Source organism: Chelonia mydas, chromosome 10 (assembly GCF_015237465.2).
Source record: "Chelonia mydas isolate rCheMyd1 chromosome 10, rCheMyd1.pri.v2, whole genome shotgun sequence".
NCBI lineage: Eukaryota > Metazoa > Chordata > Testudines > Cheloniidae > Chelonia > Chelonia mydas.
Window position 1 is genome coordinate 65,851,735 of NC_051250.2, and position 20,730 is coordinate 65,872,464.

General features: G+C 42.2%; 1 protein-coding gene and 1 long non-coding RNA gene across 7 annotated transcripts in view; one reads left to right on the top strand and one right to left on the bottom strand.

The window, feature by feature from the left end:
• TM6SF1 (transmembrane 6 superfamily member 1) overlaps window positions 1-20,730 on the top strand; it is a 34,119-nt gene that overhangs the window by 11,370 nt on the left and 2,019 nt on the right. For 2 of the 6 annotated variants that reach the window (XM_043523679.1, XM_043523680.1), the window contains exons 7-9: window positions 4,850-4,954; window positions 7,613-7,705; window positions 8,987-9,106. In XM_043523679.1, the coding sequence (XP_043379614.1) occupies window positions 4,850-4,954; window positions 7,613-7,705; window positions 8,987-9,106 (318 nt within the window). Of the gene's footprint in view, window positions 1-4,849; window positions 4,955-7,612; window positions 7,706-8,986; window positions 9,107-19,648; window positions 20,027-20,153; window positions 20,209-20,233; window positions 20,460-20,730 lie in introns of those variants that run through there. The other 4 variants (XM_043523682.1, XM_037910582.2, XM_043523681.1 and 1 more) reach the window with 4 other exon arrangements.
• Window positions 1,353-16,631, bottom strand: LOC122461935. Its single transcript, XR_006284203.1, has 3 exons — window positions 15,864-16,631; window positions 6,988-7,043; window positions 1,353-2,594 (listed from the first exon to the last, which is right to left on the bottom strand). It is a non-coding gene; the product is annotated as an uncharacterized LOC122461935 (long non-coding RNA).

Below are 20,730 nucleotides of genomic sequence, written 5' to 3' on the forward strand. Positions count from 1 at the left end.
GTAATATTATGTAGATTACTGTGAGATTTCATATAATTGAACACCTGCTTGCTTTTTAAAATGTTTGCATTGCTTGCTATTGGGTTTTATAGCGGAAATATATTATCATGCTAGGTAGTAAGGAAGTGATTTTGCGTTAAACACCTTATACCTATCCAAAGCTCATTTTTACAATCATCTTCATCTGCAGAGATGGTATCTACTCACAAACTAGCTAGGACTCTGTAATTGGGCAACAATAGGATTAGTTGGGCAGTCACAATATGCAACATTTGTTTATGCACACTTTCATGCATTGAGAAAAATGGTTACCTGAAAAGTAGAGCAAAGAATGACATGATGTTTAGCTATTTTGGGCTAGAGGCGGCCAGGCTTACTGCCAGAGCACATTCCAAACCCATTTTGAGTGTCAACATATAATGGATTAATGGTATTTGTATTACAAAAACACCTTGAGGCCTCAGACAGGTCCATTTTGTGGTAGGCACCATATATATGGATAATAGGAGACAGGTCCTACCCCTGAACATTAAGAAATCTAACAAAAAGAAAAGGAGTACTTGTGGCACCTTAGAGACTAACACATTTATTTGAGCATAAGCTTTTGATGCATTAGATGAAGTGAGCTGTAGCTCATGAAAGCTTATTCTCAAATAAATTTGTTAGTCTCTAAGGTGCCACAAGTACTCCTTTTCTTTTTGCGAATACAGACTAACACAGCTGCTACTCTGAAACCAGAAATCTAACAGGCTCTCTGCATACAGGTGATTTTGCAGGACACACTAGCTGAAGATGATGCACTGGAAGATTTTCAAGAAGCTTGTGAAAGACACATCAATAATGGTTATAATGCAGTAAAGGATTTTTGGGGCAATGAAGCAGGTACAACTCCTAAATCTGAGTCCCAAGAGGCACTTCTGAATATCATTATAAATTAGGATTCATTTCCATGGAAGCCAGATAGGGGAAAGCTCAGTGAACCTTCCAAACTGCAACTGTAGAGAGGATTTGAGTAATATGTAAACAGAACGCTCAGAAATCTAACGAAAGGCATAAAAATGGGATAGAGTCAAGCTATATGGACCAAAGCACTGTTTGGTCATGTTGATGGTTACTCCTTATGCAACAACATGCATTAGTGAGGTGAATATGGTGTTCGTGTAGAGGTGGATAAAGGTTTCGATTTGCCCTCTTCCTATCCCCAAGAACTGTACAGAAATTGCTGCCTATAATATGGTAAAATATGGTAGCTCATTTGCAGAAGCATGGCCAAGCTTCTTATGTTTATGAGATTGGTAATTACTACTACTTTGTTAACCAGATTTAATGTGTCACATTGATGCATGTTTCAATCAAGCTTAACTTTAAAAAAAAATTGTTTAAAAAAGGCAAATGCATGGAAAGCAGGTGTTCTAAACACTTCTTTTTTTTAATTTATGTTTTTATTGAACAGCTCTTTTGTATGTAAAAATTGAGCCTTTTAGTTTCTATTCTCTGAAGGTCATAGTAAGTCCTCAGTGTAATTCTAAATATAGAATCTTTTCATCCATGCTTTAGATTTTTTTCATGAAATTGCCTTTCCTGAGGGAAAATAGAACTACATCTTCACAGCTAATTTATGATCTGTAGAAGACAAGAATAGTTGAGAACCTAGCACACATACTTATGTTTAGTAACTGTATACTTCAAAATTCTGTGAAAATGAAATAAAACCAATTGTAATATTTTAGGCTATCCTAAATGAAATCTAGTTTTCAGAAAATAGTTGTGAGTTATTAATACTGATTTGTTTAATTAACAATTAACCACACTAAATCCTACAAGGATTTGGCCCCTTTTCAGCAGATATTTTAAATATTTACAATCAGCTTGAAAATCCAATTTTAATTTTTGAACTAGCATTATTCAGAGACAATAAGGGAGTTAGGAAACAAATGGCATGATAGTTCTTAAAAATGTACAAATATATACAAAGTACTTACATTAAAACATGATTGGAATCAATTTATATACTGTTGTGTAAGCCATTTATTGTTACAGACTTACTACAAACCAGTTAAATACATACACTTGGATAACAGACAAGCTTCAGTTGTTTTCAAAGCAGAGGTAGAAGCATAGGGGAGTTATGCCACAGTTTAGAATCAAACTGAGCTGTAATATGGTATTTACAGCTCATGGTGGATAGGTCTATAAATGTACTAGTAACTCAGGGAATGGTCTCAAGTAATTTAAGTTCAGGAAAAGTTAATGAGCTGGAGGGCAAAGCATAAATTCAGCTTTGCACACGAATTCTGGTGGGACTGGTTTTGTTGCATTCAGCCTGTTGATACTAGTAGATTGTTCTGAGCTCTTAGAGCCTGATCCTGGGAGGTGCTCCAAACAAGGCACTCAGCAAGGATTAGGGAATTAGGAGAAAATTCTAACTGCACCTGCAGACTTCCTTCCGACATACAAAACAGCAGCGTGAGCACGACTTGTGAGGAGTTGGTTTGTTGTTTTCAGCAGAAGGGAAGCCAGCAGTGGATCAACTTTGATCTGGCAGGAGCTGTTGTTGCATTTAATTCATGTCAGGGTACATTGGTATGACTTTGCTGTATTAAAAAGAGAGAGATGGGCACAATAACTCAGTAGACAAGGTATTTCAGTCCAGCACTAAGCCTTTGCACAATGTGTTGGCCTATCTTTCTACTTTCTTTAGAGCTTTACATTTGCATTGCCTTTATGTAAATATATACATACAGAAAAGAAAAGGCATGAGTTCTCTTCTCTGTATCCCTACAGCAACTTAACAGACAAGTTCTATGGGTAGGTTTGTCCTCATTGTCACCTTGGCTAATCATTCTAACTGCTCTGTACATAACACAGTGCTGTGGTTTCATGTCACTCATAAATATGTATGTCAGGTTACTGTTTCCTTTTAGAAAAGGGTGTAATATATGCAGTTAAAGTTCAGCCTTCACACAAACGTAAAATGGAAACAATCCATTGACTTTACAATTATTCTTTTATAGTTCCATCTTAAAAGTATTTGTAACACTACTTCCTTTTAAAGCCCTTGTTTTTCCTGTTAATACTATTGGGTTAAACACATTCTTTGTCTATGATGTTGTAAACACTCCTACAGCAGCAGGCTTTGATACCTTAAATATTCGTCGCATCTGACGAAGTGGGTATTCACCCATGAAAGCTTATGCTCCAATACATCTGTTAGTCTATAAGGTGCCACAGGACTCTTTGCTGCTTTTACAGATCCAGACTAACATGGCTACCCCTTGGATACTAAATATTATAGAGTAACACAGATCTAAATCATACTTGTCTTACTCACATGAGCCTACCTATTGATCTAGCATGAGGAAGCAAGAAGAAGACACAGCAGAACTGCCTCGGAGATCTGTTTCTGAAAATTTACCATTGGTTTTAACAATTTTATGAAGTAAACAGCCCTACATATAGGAAGTTTTTTATTTTTTGTTAAACTATGAGCCAAATTCTGTAGTCCTTGCTTTGGAGTTTTGCCTGAAAAATATTTTCTTCTGTTCTGTCATTTGAACATGAATGTTTATGATTATGTCATTGTACAACATATTTTGAGACAGTAATGCAATCATGTATAATAAGGAAATCCGTTTTGTAGGAGGTCTTTTTGTTGTGTGCATATCAATGCATGGATTATCGTTCAAAAGGGAAGTGGAAGTGAGTGAGTCATATAAATGCAGTGCTTTTAAATGAGGAAGATGGCTTGTTCTCTCAATTGCAAGGAGATTGCATCTGGTGTGTGCATGTTGGGCAAGAGTGCATAATGGTGAAGAAAAAAAAAAAGCATCCTGGAATGAAGGTTTGAATGAAAACTCTGCAGTGAGTGAGCTCTCGTGATTGCCCCAAACCATGTTTTATCTGAGGTACTTACATAGCTCCCATTACATCAGCATGCCTCACATATTTACCCCCACAACATTCCTCTGAGGGAGGGATCATCTCAGTTTTACAGCAAGGGACCAGAGGCTTATGACAACTAAGCAACTTGCCTAACATCTCGTAGGAAGTCTGTGTCAGAATAGGGAAGTGAAACTGGGTCTCTGGTGTCCCAGGCTACCACTTTAGCCACTGGGCCATCCTTTCTCTCCTGGTCAGCCCTTCGATAAGTAAATATTGGATATGGATTTATGATTACATAATACATTTTCTTATGACCCCGCGTAAGTGGGTATGCACTATGGTTTTTAGAAATAAAATGGCATACGTAAAATACTCAGTGGCACAATAAGAGTGGGTATGAGGAAGCCATTTTATTATCTTTAAGCCATTCAACATGAACTGGTTAGTCTCTAAGGTGCCACAAGTACTCCTTTTCTTTTTACGAATACAGACTAACACGGCTGTTACTCTGAAACATGAAGATTGACACTGATCCTCACTCAGGTGGACCATTAGAGAATCTTCTTAAAGTGTGGATTAGCTTTAACTTTGAATGGTAGGAGCCTGATTCTGCTTTCTGTTATATCATTGTAACATTGTTACAGTACTTCATTACATACAAAAAGAAAAGGAGTACTTGTGGCACCTTAGAGACTAACAAATACTCCTTTTCTTTTTGCGGATACAGACTAACACGGCTGCTACTCTGAAACCTGTCATTATATACAGAAATGCTGCTGCTCCCCCTTATACACTCAAATCAATAGAGTGACTCTGCATTTACACTAGAATAGCTGAGAGAAGATGTTGTCCCTTTGGCTCCTGTCAGGGTGTTTCACCACCTTAACTTTCTTTAGAGACAGATTTGAAATGAAATACATTTAATGTAGAATTTGTGATCTACTCTTAACCCTATATTGTATTGTAGGTGATTCAGAAAGTCCAGAAGAAAGGACTACTGAGAAGACCACTAGATCTAATGTTGGCTATATATCTCATCCTAGCAACTGGGTTTTGCATATTTAGGGGCATGGTAAGTGTAAGGGACAATAACAACCTGGGATCTCTAAGTTTTATTCACAAAGCTTTTACATCTGTTGCTCTTCAAAAGGAAGTGAGAAAACGTATGTACTATATGCAAACCAAGGGCCCAGTTAGCTCCCAACTAAATGGAAAACTTCTCAGTGGGAGCAGGACTGGGCCCTAAGAATATGAAGGAGAAATGAAGTGTCTGTGGCATTATTAGAGTGACAAGGTAGGTGAGGTAATACCTTTTATTGGACCAACTTCTGTTGGTGAAAGAGATAAGCTTTAGAGCTTACACAGAGCTCTTCTGTAAGCTGCTCTCTCTCACCAACAGAAATTGGTCCAATTAAAGATATTACCTCACCCACCTTGTCTCTCTAATATCCTGGGACCGACACGGCTACAACACTGCATGTAGCATTATTGTAATTACTGTAGCTTTGCCTCTCCATTTGCATTGTGTGAAACTGGTTTTCTGAAAGAGACTAGCTATATGACCCCCAAAGAGCAACAGAGTAACGATAACCCAAGTGTGGCTCACAATGACCTAAAAAGCATGTCATTCATTGTTTTTTTTGGTGGTCTACTGTTAATATATTAATGAGCAATACCATGGATGCACACAAGCTAAATTAAATCTGCATCCATGTCTTTCTAAAACATCGACACGTAACTAAACTCACATAGAAAAACATGCAGCTTGCATTATGAGTGAGAGAGTAGAATCTTTTTATCTGAGAACTATGTTGGGTTTATCCCAAGTCTCCTGAAATTGTAAATGTCTCATTCTTGCCTATCAAGTATAGATTGTTTTAAATTAACTTTGTCTATGGATTTATAGTACATCTGATAGCTTTGGAATTTCAGAGGGAATCACACAGAATTTAAAATACTTTCTTCTTGGAGCAGTGGTAAACCTACTCCTAGTGTCAGTTTTGAAGTATTTGCTGCCCTAGGCAAAATGGAAATTGCACACCACTGAGTAAACAATCACTAAACATTTTGGTGCCCTAGACAACTGCCTGGTCTGCATATTTGGTTGCGCTGATCCTGTTTAGATCTTAATTCATATATCAGGTGATCAGAAGTAACTTTATCAGCAATTTGTTCTACTTAGTGCATGTCACTCTTTTGTAGTTCTGCTGGCTTGTATTATTGCTTTACTTTTGCTCTCTGGTCATATTTCTGAGAAAATTTGCCTTCAGAAATCTTTTAATTTTTGTTTACTTCTGTCTTGTTACTGGCATCTTCATTTGTTGCCGCTCAGGGCACTCCCTAGTACTGTTGGTGCTGGCTAACTGAATAAAACACAAAGCAATGTGGAAAGAGATGACACATTTTTCACAGTGTAATCTCTTGCCCAAGCACCCAGCTACAGGCTACAATGCCACTTCCTCATTTTTTCTGAGCTTCTTTTCCTATCCCATTTCACTACCCAGTTCTTCTCCCATTGTAGGAACTGTTTCAGTGACATCATTTTCTCAGCCATGGATGGAATGAACAGCTTTCTATTAAGCTCCAGTAATTGTGGCAATATGTTATTGGCCAATAAACTGTGGTTCCTTAGTACAGACATACACCTCTTGTTCAGATGTGTCTCCCTCTCCAAGATGTGCCATTGGCATGTACAGTGGGAATCTTTGTATTTTTCCCAAACCCAGACTTACAAATGCCAGTGCAGTTGGCAGCTGCAATACACACAGCTGGGCCTTGTCAGTAATTTAGACACCAGCAATGCCTCCTGGGAAAGCTCTTATTAAGCTGCTGTTGAAACTGATGGATCATTTTAGAAAAGTATTGAGTACTTTGTAATCATTGCTTGTTATCATGAATTCAGTTCCTTGACATAGTGGTTGGGTCACCATGGAGTTTATTGGCAAATTTGTTCTTTACAGTTTGTTGGATTTTATCTCTCTCTTTTTTCCTCATTACAGTTTTTTATAGTAGCTGGTTTTGGAGTTCGCATCATTCTCCACTATTACCTTATTGCAGCACAACTCTTGTTTAAATCTCTACATAAACTCTACAGTATATGCTTACCTGATTTTTCTTCTATTGGGTGAATTTCCATTAGGCATTATGGATTGGGTCAAAGCCTAGTTGTCAGTACAAATAAAATAACGTTATGGACCACATATACCTGGTATACTAGCTTAAATACTTCCCAGTGAAAAACTAAGGCTACTAATGTTGTCCTAGTAGCTAGAGCACTAAACTAGGACTCAGAAGTCCTAGGTTCTATTCTAGCCTCTGTCATTGATCTGCTGGGTGACCTTGGGTAAGTCCTTACCCCTCTCTGTGTCCCAGTCTCCTCATTTGTAAATGGGGACAATGATGGTCACCTTCCTTTATAAAAGTGCCTTTGAGATCTACTGATGACTGTACTATCTAACTGTTATATAGCATTTTTTTTGCTCTATGAACCATTCAAGAGACCTGTGAGGCAGGCAAAGGGAAGACTAGATTTCAACAGTGACGTCAGCCCATTTCTGTGGCGGTGACCAAGTGGATCACCTTGGCAAAGGACCCAGTCCCTTCTGGCCTGTAAGCAGGCCTTCTGTGTGGCAACCGTGAGCACAGTTGTAGAGCCCACAATAGCAAGGGTCAGGTTAGTTTGTTTTAGAGTGACTTCTTTGATCACATGCAATTTTTAACATCTCTGTAGATTGCTTTGGATTGCCCTGCTGAACTCTGCCGGTCATATATTCAACTTCACGAGCCCTATATCAAGGATCCTGCTGCTTATCCTAAACTTCAGGTAAAGAACTAACTATTACGTATGGGATGTTCTAAAATTATGGGTGAACAGGCACAAATATGAAGCAATAGGTTTCACTGGGCTTACCAATGAGGGTGCTAACTGTGATGTGGCACCTGTCCACTGGGAGTGAGACTGAGACCATTGTGCATTTCACATCGGCCTCTGAACAGCCATGACAAGATAACATTTGTTTATCATTGAGCTGGGTTGGATTCAGACTGGGGATCTAGCAGTGATGGGTTACGTATTTTATCACTTGACCACCCAGTCCCTTTTAATATATTCCCAGGCCAGATCCTTAGCCCCTCTTTAGTCTCCTTTATGCTGCTCTGCATGTGCAAAGTGGACTTAAAGTTGCCTTTAAGGCACCAAATGAGGATTCCCCTAGTGCAGTGGTTCCCAAACTTGTTCTGCGGCTTGTGTGGGGAAAGCCCCTGGCGGGCCGGGCCGGTTTGTTTACCTGCCACATCCGCAGGATCGGCCAATCATGGCTCCCAGTGGCTGTGGTTCGCTGCTCTAGGCCAATGGGAGCTGCTGGAAGCGGCACGGGCCGAGAGATGTGCTGGTCACTGCTTCCAGCAGCTCCCATTGGCCTGGAGCAGCGAACCATGGCCACTGGGAGCCGCGATCGGCTGAACCTGCGGACGCGGCAGGTACATGAACCAGCCCGGCCCGCCAGGGGCTTTCCCTGCACAAGCGGTGGAACAAGTTTGGGAACCAGTGCCCTAATGTAATAGCATCCTCAACAGGTAAAAGGATGGTGTAGATAGGAAGTCTAGCCCTATATTTACCATTTCTCTTCTGTATCACCACTGACACATTCCTCTTTCCTGTAAAACCACACAGCATCCTTTGCCAAGCCTGTTTACTTGATCATCGCATGAGGGTTGACCTGAGGGTTCTTAATACCCACAATACTTCTATTTTTAAAAATGACAAACACTGAGATGCATAGTGTCATTTATAGGGAGGCAACCAAATGAGTAAACCTCAAATGAAGGATTTGCCTTTTCTGTGAGAAATCCATTCTGGCAACAAGCTGAATGAAGAAGCTTCACTGTGGAAAGTGGTGGGGTTCTGGAGTATTATGATTTCATTATTTGGAGAATCTTTGTGGAGTGTTCTGTTTATCTACAGGGATATCTTTCATCATCTGCAAACATCCTCTAGAGAACATAATCTTGGAATATTCCAATTTCTCAGTCAGCAATTGGCTGATTCTTAAATAGACCTCTCTCTGAAAACACAAAACAGCTCATGTTTCTGTTTAAAATGCAGATGCTGACATACATGTTCTACTCTGTGCCTTATTATATGATCGCACTGTATGGCCTACTGGTGCCTGGTTGTTCTTGGATGCCTGACTTAACCCTTATACATGCTGGAGGACTAGCCCAGGTATTATAGTTATTTCTTTGTAAAGATGTTAATTGGTGAATTTCTAGTTGATAATGCTGTAACTAGAGAAATTTCACATAGGTAAGGAGCCCCAATTCACAACCTTATGCTGGTTTTATGCCAAAGTAATTCAGATGACTTCAACAATTACACCAGCATAAAACCACCATCAGGGAATAGAGAATCAGGCTCAATAGGTGCATCTCAGGTGTGACATCATTGCCTTGGAAGACAGTTTTTTCTTTAGCTGCATATTTTTATCTGGCTTGTTTGTATTATTTAAGCCTTATTAAATGCTGTACATTTCCCTAAAGAAACCAAATATTTGGGGTAGGATGGGTTGGGGGGTGTTAAGCCATAACATCTACCCACTTTTTAAAAAGACAGTTAAATATTCTCATTGAGACACTCAATGTTTTGGTCAAGTGAATGGTTTAAAAAGAGTCTCATTGGTGAGAATAGCTGTTAGTCACACGGTGGACAATATCAGCTATTTTCTTAGCACTACAGCTACTTCTACAGCACAGGGGAGCTTCCAGTGTCATTTCTAACATATATTCACGTTCATCTCCAAAATTTCATGTTCTTCCCAAGACCCACACTTCCTCAACTCATTCCATCCTGATTTTGTTAAATAAATGTTTATGATTAAATGGTGACTTATATAATGTGCAATAATAATTAATGGACACTGGTGACACAAACTGTAAGACAAAATAATTTGTCAAAAAAAAAAAATTCCACACAGGTAAATTGACCTGGCCTAGAGTACACATATGGAGCTATTTACCATTTGAGACAGGACACTTATAAAAAGTCCGGTATGACACATCTAATTGATTTGCCTTTTATGTGGCAAAATGAAGGACCCCTAAATATTTAGAGGATGGAGAAAATTTGGGCCTGAAGCTGTCATAACAACTCGAGGATAGTGCTAGAACACAAGGATACAAAGGTAATTGTCATGCTGTTGGGCTAATTGAGATTCTTGAATGAACTGGTGCATCTGGGCCATAGATGAATATCTGTGATTACATGGTTAGATTATACATGCTTATATATTGTTATATGTGCAGATTACAACACAATTTAACTACCCAATACGGTGATAAGAATTGTCTTTAGCAACTGAGTAGTAAGACTTTGTCTCAACTACAAGCTGTTAGTATACAGTCCAAGATTACCAATTTTTCCCAGCATGGAGAGAGCATAGAATCATAGGACTGGAAGGAACCTTGAGAGGTCATCTAGTCCAGTCCCCTGCACTCATGGCAGGACTAAGTATTATCTAGATAATTCCTGACAGGTGTTTGTCTAACCTGCTCTTAAAAATCTCCAATGATGGAGATTCCACAACCTCCCTAGGCAATTTATTCCAGTGCTTGACCACCTTGACAGTTAGGAAGTTTTTTCTAATGTCCAACATAAACCTCCCTTGCTGCAATTTAAGCCCATTGCTTCCTGTCCTAGCCTCAGAGGTTAAGAAAAACAGTTTTTCTCCTTGCTCCTTGTAACAACTTTTTACCTACTTGAAAACTGTTATGTCCCCTCTCAGTCTTCTCTTTTCCAGACTAAACAAACCCAATTTTTTCAATCTTCCCCCATAGGCAGGTCCAGATTAACTCTCCTGTGGGCCCGGGGCTATTAGATTTTGTGGGGCCCCTGTATACAAGTCTTTTTCCTAATTTAAAACAAAATGATCACAATTATGGCATCGAGGCTATTAACGCTATACTAAACTTGCCTTTTAATTAACAAAAAGCCATTCTGTGGTTACATTTCAGTCTTAAAACATGTAGAATATAGTTAATTTAATTTTAAATAGCCTACTTCTTACCTTAGAACAGCTGTTATATTAGTTTCTTTCTGGGAGAGAGTTTGGTGCAGGAGGTGATGCAGGCTCTGGGGGGTAGTCTGGTGCAGGAGGGGATTCTGACCTGGGGCAGGGGGTTGCGGTGCAGGAGGGGGTGCAGGGTCTTGGAGGGAGTTTGGGTGCAGGAGGGGATTCTGACCAGTGGCGGGGGTTAGGGTACAGGAGTGGGTGCAAGGTGCAGGCTCTGGCCGGGAGGTGCTTACCACAGGCAGCTCCCGGCCAGCGGCACAGCAGGGCTCAGGCAGGCTGCCTGCCTCCATGCCGTGGCCCCTGCTGCTCCCAGAAGTGGACGGCTGCTGGTACGTCTCTGCCTGCCCCTGGAGGGAGGGGGACAGCATGTCTCCGTGCACCACCTGTGTCCGCAAATGCTGCCCCCGCAGCTCCCATTGGCCAGTTCCAGTGTGGCCACAGCATGCAGGCAGCCTGCCTGAGCCCTGCTGCACCGGGGCACCCTTAGCCCTGGGCTGCAGCCCCTAAAGCCCCTGCATTAATCCGGCCCTGCTCATAGGTCATGTTTTCTAGACCTTTAAAAATTTTTGTTGCTCTTCTCTGGAGTCTCTCAATTTGTCCACATCCTTCCTGAAAAGTGGTGCCCAGAACTGGACATAGTACTCCAGTTGAGGCCTAATCAGCTCAGAATAGAGTGGAAAAATTACTTCTCGTGTCTTGCTTACAACACTCCTGCTAATAAATCCCAGAATGTTGTTCGCTTTTTTTGCAATAGCGTTACACTGTTGACTCATATTTAGCTTGTGATCCACTATGACCCCCAGATTCCTTTCCTCAATATTCCTTCCTAGGCAGTCATTTCCCATCTTGTATGTGTGCAACTGATTGATCCTTTCTAAATGGAGTACTTTGCATTTGTCCTTATTGAATTTCATCCTATTTACTTCAGACCATTTCTTCAGTTTGTCCAGATCATTTTGAATTTTAATCCTATCCTCCAAAGCACTGGCAACCCCTCCCAGCTTGGTATCGTCCGCAAACTTTATGTGTACTGTCTATGCCATTATCTAAATCATTGATGAAGATATTGATCAGAACTGGACCCAGAACCGATCCCTGCAGGACCCCACTCGTATGTCATTCCAGCATGACTGAACTTCAGATAACTACTTTCTGGGAACAGTTTTCCAACCAGTTTTGCACCCACCTTCTAGTAGCTCCATCTAGGTTCCATTTCACTAGTTTGTTTATGAGAAGGTAATGCGAGACAGTATCAAAAGCTTTACTAAAATCAAGATATACCATGTCTAACGCTTCCTCCCTATCCACAAGGCTTGTTACCCTGTCAAAGAAAGCAATCAGGTTGGTTTGACATGATTTGTTCTTGACAAATCCATGCTGACTGTTACTTTTCACCTTATTATCTTCTAGATGTTTGCAAACTGATTGCTTAATTATTTGCTCCATTATTTTTCCAGGTATAGAAGTTAAACTGACTGCTCTGTAATTCCCCGGGTGGTCCTTATTTCCCGTTTTATAGATTGACACTACATTTGCCCTTTTCTAGTCTTCTGGAATCTCTCCCGTCTTCCATGCTTTTCAAATATAATCGCTGATGGTTCAGATATCTCCTCAGTCAGCTCCTTGAGTATTCTAGGATGCATTTCATCAGGCCCTGGTGGCTTGAAGACATCTAATTTGTCTAAGTAATTTTTAACTTGTTCTTTTCCTATTTTAGCCTCTTCTGATCCTACCTCATTTTCACTCATATTCACTATGTTAGACGTCCAATCACCACCAACCTTCTTGATGAAAACTGAAACAAAGAAGTCATTAAGCACCTCTGCCATTTCCACATTTTCTGTTATTGTCCCCTGTCCCCCCCATTGAGTAATGGGCCTACCCTGTGCTTGGTCTTCCTCTTGCTTCTAATGTATTTGTAGAATATTTTCTTATTATCCTTTATGTCTCAAAGGATGTCTCAAGCTAGTTTGATCTCATTTTGTGCCTTGGCCTTTCTAATTTTGTCCCTACATACTTGTGTTATTTGTTTATATTCATCCATTGTAATTGCACTTAGTTTCCACTTTTTGTAGGACTTTGCTTTAATTTTTAGATCATTGAAGATCTCCTGCTTAAGCCAGGGTGGTCTCTTGCCATACTTACTGTCTTTCCTACGCAGTGGGATAGTTTGCTCTTGTGTCCTTAATAATGTCTCTTAGAAAAACTGCCAACTGTCTTCAATTGTTTTTCCCCTTAGACTTGCTTCCCATGGGATTTTACCTACCAAGTCCTGTGCTTTGGACGATATGTTTGTTGTTGAAAAAAAGCCTCATCCACCTCTTTTTCCTGGTTCGGGGCAGTGAGTTGTATGGGCCCATAGTGCCCGGGCTCCAGCAAATTCAGGGCCCAGGGGGCCCAGCTCCACCAATGTTCGGGGCTGGATCTCTCCCTCTGCCCCGCCTGCCGCCCCTGCGCGCCTCCCTTGGAGTCTCCCCCGGCCCCACCTGCCACCCCCATGCGCCTCCCCCGAGCATCCCTGCCTGCCCTAGGCAGCGGGCGGCTGCCCCCTGCAGTTCCACACTGCGCTCCCTTGCCGGCCGCTGCCGGCTACAAGGGAGCAGCGCTGAGGGCAGGCTAACGCAGCTGCTGCACCTGCAGAGGGAGGAGGTGCGTGGCAGCCCTCCCACAGCAGGCGACTCTGAGCGGGGGGACGGGACTCATCCTGGCTGGACCTCCTGAGCAGCAGCCTGGGGGGGCTTGGATGAATGTCATGCTGGGGGGGGCCAGGAAGGGCCCTCCCTCCCACAGAGCTCCCTGTTGCTGACAGGGAAAGGGCTGGGGGGAGTCCTCCTCTTTGGCCCCACACCCCAGCCCCAGGGCAGCCTACCTGCTGTACCCCAAACTCCTCATCCCCAGCACCCAAACCCCCTCCCGCATCCCAGCCCTCTATCCCAGTCCAGAGCCTGCACCCAGCACCCAAGCCCCCTCCCGCACGCAAACTCCCTACCAGAGCTTTAGGTCGGAAGAGAGTGGAGAGGGGGGAGAGACTTGGACCTGTTCTGGGCACCACCAAAAATTATACAAATCTGCCACTCCTGTCCTGGTTAGGTGGTCTGTAGTAGACCCCTACCATGACATCACCCTTGTTTTTTACCCCTTTTATCCTTATCCAGAGTCTGTCTCTTATTTCCATCTCAACCTCAGTCCAAGTGTGTACATTTTTAATATATAAGGCAACACCTCCTCCTGTTTTTCCCTGCCGGTCCTTCCTGAGCAAGCTGTACCCTTCTGTACCAATATTCCAGTTGTATATTATCCCACCAAGTCTCTGTGATGCCAATTATGTCATAGTTGTGTTTATTTACTAGCATTTCGAGTTCTTCCTGCTTATTCCCAGAGATATATGATAGCCACGTATATCATAACTCACATATCAGAGTGGAATTTGGCAAGATTTGTAAATGGAAAGAACCAGAGCGTCAAAAGATATCAGAATTGATGTTATGTGCTTGAACTGGCACAGTGCAAGCAAGCTAATATAGGCAAGCCAGTGTCAACATGTCCAGCAAAAGCATATCAGTAAACCACATCTTTTAACAGATTACTCAGGTTTCACTCATTCTTGGGGAAGAAACTTCTTCAAACCTTATTTACCATGAGGAAAATGAAATCAAAAGTCAAAACACATGTTGTGTCTTTCTATCATAGCTCCATAAACTTCATGTGCAGACATCAGACTGAAAACTTTTCTCACCGTATGTTTCTCACAGCAAATATTCATAACTTCTGTATGCATCTGTGTTATTAAGTCATGTGCAACATTTTCTTGCTGAAGGCCGAAGAACATTGTTTGATCTCGCTTGTGGTCTGGCTAAAGGACACTGCTGATTTAAAAAAGGAGGAAGGAGAGGGAAAGCCACTTGCAATGCAGAAGTGAGGCTTACAGATTTCCTTTTTAGTCATTTAACCAAATCTGGGACCCGAGCAAAAATTCTGCTGATTGATAGCAGTAGCTAAACCATTTGTCAAAAGTGATACACATTGTAGCATAACTCCCAAACTCTTCCTTTGCCTACCCAAGAACGAGAACACATGTACTAGCTTGCTCAACATTTAAGCAGTAGTTTGCAGTTACCAATATGCAAAGGCATTTTCTCTAAATGGTTTAGTGCACTGCAGAGTGAACTGAAATAATTGTCCAACTAAAAGCGATTATACTGATTTGGTCTAGAGCCCATACCTGTTAATTACTTAAGAAGAAAATGAGGGAGACAGGTTGTGTTTTAAAGGAAGTTGGGGGGAGGGGGTAGAAAGTTGGGGGGAGGGGGTGTCATTTTTCATCTTTTTTTGGTCTTTTTAATACAAGTGACACTATTTCAAGAATTGTATTTGCTAAATTTTAAAACACCCGTAATTATTAATTAAAACTTATGGTTTGTGTTCTGTTATGGACAAAGAGCCACCCCCCTCCAAAAAAGTAGAAAACTAAAGATGGAAAGCCAAAGCATTTTATCCCATGGGAATCTCCCTGGCGAGAGCTCACACACTGCTGCTAAGTGGGAGTCTTTTTTGTTTCTGTCCTTTTGCAATTTATGTGTTTTTGCAAATGTAAATCTCAGAATAGTGGCTCCTACATTAAAAAAAACACCTGAAAGGGCCAAGCCATTAGCATGGGAGAGGAGACATCTTTCTCAGAACCCTGTCATTTTAAAAGTTACGTAATGGGCCGCAGTTTGAATTACACTGCAGTGTCAGTTCACTGAGACTCCAAATATGGGTTATGACCTTCTGGGGTCACTGATCTTGTGACGCTACTTAACAATCACAAGAGTAGCACTTTAGGAGCCTTGATTTTACAAAGACTTTAGTTATCCTCGAAGACCTCACTAAAACGAACAGTTATCTATATGAGAAACTGAAGACAGGACTTACATGTCAAGTGATGAAAGGTTCAGCTCCTGTGCTGCAGCAAAACAGTTCCCCTCCCCACCCCATACAGACATAGCCCAAGTAATTCTCCCTCCCCAGATCTGAGCAGCAGGAAGTTTCTCTACAGGTTGCTAATCAGGCCCAGCTGTGGAGTATAGAGGCCAGGCCACATCCTCCTTCCTCCCTCAGCCTGTCTAGGCCACTGAGACATAGAAAAACCTGGCCCACTCAACCCCCGTTGCTTCAGTGGCTAGTCTGCAGGCTCTTATCTAAATGAGAACACACAGTGCTCAGAAGGGTTCGCTTGGTTGCCACATATCCCCAGTCTTTCCCTGCTGACTTTCCTTGGCCTTACAGAGCTCAAAGAGCCTGATGCAACCCCCTTGGAAATCAGTGACAGTGTTTCACTGATTTCAGTTGGCTTTAGATCAGGTCCAGGATGGCGGGAGACCTGCCCCTTCCCCTTGTCCAGCCCAGCTCTCTTTTCCTGTCTCAGCCTGCTTTGCTGGTTGCAGAACAATACAAACACTGAGACACCCTCCAAACAGCATTCGTAATAGGTCTGCAGCCAAAATGTGGGTGAAAAAACATTTTCTGTAGGTGAGACGCTTTATTTGTGACTGCCACCTGCAAACTGCCACCTGCATCCCTAGCATTTAGCAGCTCAGAAGTTGCTGTGAGCTTCAATGACCAGCAGATTAGTAAAGGCTGAGATATGGCCCTCTTGCTGGCAGGATGACCAGATGTCCCAATTTTATAGGGAGAGTCCCAACATTTTACCCCCACTCCCACCCTGATTTTTCACACTTCCTGTCTGGACACCCTAATGTTCCAGCATGGGCTTCAACTCTAAAGAGGTCTCCATGTTAAACCCCTACATTCCCCATTCTAAAGGTCTGATATAAGAGGGTTCCTAGGAATGGCTTATTCCCTGATGACGTATGATTATAGAAATCCTACACAGCAAGGCAGATCTTGCTCTCAGTTATACGAGTGCCAGCCCATTGGCAAGACGTGCACATCTTCTGGATGTCCCTGCTAATACACTGCGTACAAGGGGAGAGCTAAATTTTCATCATCTATTGGAAATACATCCTACACACAAAAAGGACTTGTTATTACCCTCTACGGGAACATTACATGTTCATGAGGGAAAATCCTTTGTGTGCATGAGTGTATTGCATAAAAAATGGGACATGGCACACTGGCACTCTTAAATTTACACAATTGCCCCCCCCCCCCACTTGTCCAAATCCCTTCCCCATCTAAAGGATTTTTCCCCATCCAGACACTCACAATTCCTCTGTGACCCACCCCTCCACAGAACCTTCATCTTATGTGGCATAGATTTGCCAGCATTATATAAAAACCCTTAGCCATAAATGGAAATCTGGACCAAGCAGCCCTAGATTTTCTTGCCAGCTTGGTGCTAATGCAGTTGTCAATGTGTATTTTACGCCCCACCTCCTGCCCCTGTTTCTAGTTAGAGAGACTGGGTGAACTCTGGACCCCAGTGGAGTGAAATCTCCCTTCCTGCAAACTGGGCTTCTGCAAAAAGATGCGCTAATGTGGACTGACACATTCCTTGCCATTTGAGCCCTAATCTGGCTCCCAATTGAAATGAATGTGATTCTGCCCATTGCCTATAATTACAGCTAGGTCGGGCTCTTGGTGACTGACAGGCAGATAAAGCGATTTGATTTTTTTTTTAAAGGAGAATTCCATTATCTGAATTGATAGCAGAAATAGAAAAGGCCCAGAGCAGATCAATGCAAATGATTAGAGGCATGAGACAGCTTCCAGACGAGGAGAGAGTATAAAGGCTGGGAAGAAGATGAGTAAGTGACACAGTGGAGGCACACAGAGTAATAAGGAGAGCAGATCTGTCGGGTGTGCCTGTTGATCCTCGCTGCTAATACAAGAAACAAAGGAGCCACAATGAAACGGAAAGACCACAAACCTAAGACTGATAGAAATAATTCATTTTACATGATGCATAATTAGTCAGTGAAACTCAGTCCACGGAGATAGAAATAAGGCCAAAGATAGGATCCAAATTCTATTTTTGTGAATAATAAAAATAGCCAGTTTCATTAAGCTCAGATAAAAATGTAGAAGGGTTATAAACCCTTATGTGTCAAGCTCTCACTGCTTGAGATGAAGAGGAATGTTCTTCTCTGGTCCCCTAGATACTTCAGGGTGGCCATAAGTGGCTAGACAGACAGGCCCACATTAGACAGCAAAGAGCCTTCTGCTCCTTACCTCTGCTGCTGATGTTTTCAGCACCTTGCCCCTGGCCTTTGCTGGCTCTCTGAGCTGCCTGCCCCAGGGCAGTTCCCAGTGTGAAGTAGGGAGTGGGGGTGGGGGCCCCTGGAACAATGGGAGGTTGAGCCATGTTCCCAGCAGTGGTGAGCTGCCAGGGGTGGGAGCTAGGAGTGTGGAGGAGACAGACTGGGTTGCTAGCTTGTTAAAAAAATGTAATATATGGAGTGCCCCTGAGCGAGGCTTGCTTGGTAACAGATACTTAGGGAAATACCAAGAGCCACTCTGCTAACATGGGTTTGCATTTGATTTCTTTGATTACTCTGCTTCCTGACTAGGGCTTTCCAGAGCAGCTCTCCCCTGTCAGCTGGGGTGGTTAAATATACTGAAACCACTAGTTCCTTTTCTGTTTTAATGCACATTCTCTAGGTAACCTACTTGCAGAAGATGGTGTATTAGAACAAGCACATAGACTGTATGCATCTTGCACCTTTCTGCTTTGCTAGGCAAAGGCAAAATTCTCTGCTTTCGGACTCCTGGATAACTCCTGCTGACACCAGCAGAGAGCAGGGTTTGGCCCACAGTCTAATATTGCATTAAGTTCCAGTGTTCCTTTCCCTCACTGTCCCCTCAAAATCAAGCTGATGTTTATCTTCCCTAGTTCCTCCTGCTGCCAAACCATCAATTTGGGCAGATGATAGTTAATTTAAGTGAGATGTTGCTTGATATAGTAGATAACAGATGGAGACAAAAGACAGCAAATATCCTGAGTGCTTCTATCTATAAATGTTTATTTATGCTAAAAATGTTTCAGTGCCGTGAGCTCTCCTCTAGATATAACCTTAGCTGTACAATTAACCTATATTCCAACAACTCCCAGCTCAATAGCCTTCCGGGCCCGATTTTGCAGAACTCCTACAGAAGTCAACAGGAGTTTTACCAAAGTCAGGTGTACAGGATTGGGCCAAAACATATTTTAAGTGAGACTTAATTAGCTCCTTAGTTTTCCTATTTTCTAACATTTTAATACAAACTAAGGCTCAGATCCCGCACAAATTGGTGTCAACAGCAATATTACCATTGATTCCTGTGGGTGTTAGGCAAAATCTATAGACTTGATACTGCATTGGGATCTATTAGCGCAGACTCTGTGTCCATGAGGACTTCACTGGCACATTGCATGGGTCCACGTCAGCGGCCCCTCCTGTATGAACAGGGCCTAAGACATATGGGAGACCAGTAGAGCATACTGAATTTGTTCACAAAATACAGCTGCTACTATCACATGGAAGTTACCATTTATTTGTATTATATCAAGGCCAGAATGATGTCAGATCAGAGAGTATTTTTATACTGCAGTCCAAAAGAATGATGGAGAATTGGGATTCAGGCATAAAGTGGGTTGCACAAAAAATGTTATTGGTAATGTGTGCATGTGAATATAGTAATGCAGATTATGCTGTCATTCCAAAATGTACATCATGCTTACCCATTCTTTTATATATATATATATATATCTGCCACAGGCTCAGTTTTCCCATATTGGTGCTTCTCTTCATGCTCGAACACCTTACATCTACAGAGTCCCCGAAGAGGCAAAATTCTATTTTCTAGTACTGAACACAGTGTATGGAATCCTTCCCCAACTGCTGGCTTATAGGTGTGTCAACAAACCAGAGTTTTTTATGAAAGCAAAAGAAGAAGAAAAAGCTCAATAGAAAGATTGCTTCCACCTCTTCTTTTTTGCTATGTATATAATTGGTTTTTGAGGTAACTGGACTCTCTTATAGAATCCAAATGACATGTGGTTTATCAAAAATGTGTAAGATTGCCCAGTCCGTTTTGTGTATTGTTACTGTAAGGAGAGAAAATAAAGGGAACTGCCTTCAGTTAACACTTCTCAACATTTTGCTTTTACTCTGTCATGGAGATAATTTCTAAAGCTATCCTTGAGTAAGTAAGCAGTTTGAGTTTTATTATTAATACCACATGGAGCTAAGTAATAATTATTTCAATGTTCTGCCTGCACAGACTACTCCTGGGAGAATTCTACGCAATGCAGAATTTTGCAGAAATTAATGTGCACGCAGAATTTCCTTTCTTCCCCACAGAAATGGGCTGCAGAGCTGTTGGCCGTTACTAGGGTCCGCTAGACCTGGCAGAGCCCAGCTTGCAAACAGAAGACAAGGCTGGGGGAGAGGGAGGGAACTGGAGGGTTCCCAGCAGCTGCGATTCCCAGCATGCCCTGAAGAAAAGAGGCAGCAGCATGCAGGAAACTCTGTGCAAGACCGGGACCCAGCATCAAGCTGTTTCTCCCTCTGGATCCCTGGGCTCTAGGGGGTAGAGGGGGTGCGTGTCTGGGCCGGGGGGGGAGGGGGGCATGGCTAGGCTCTATGGGGGAGAGTGTCTGGACTGGGGAGGCATGGCTGGGCTCTGGGGTGGGGGGGCAGGGAGGGTGAGTGTTTGGCTCCCCCAGTTGGGCTCTGGGGGCAAAGTAACAGGAACTGAGTTGTCATAGGGGTTTCTTTAATTCTCTACTCCTATTACAGACATACTTGCTGACAGGTATTTTGAAATAAATTACCAAAATAATTGAAACTGGCATGAT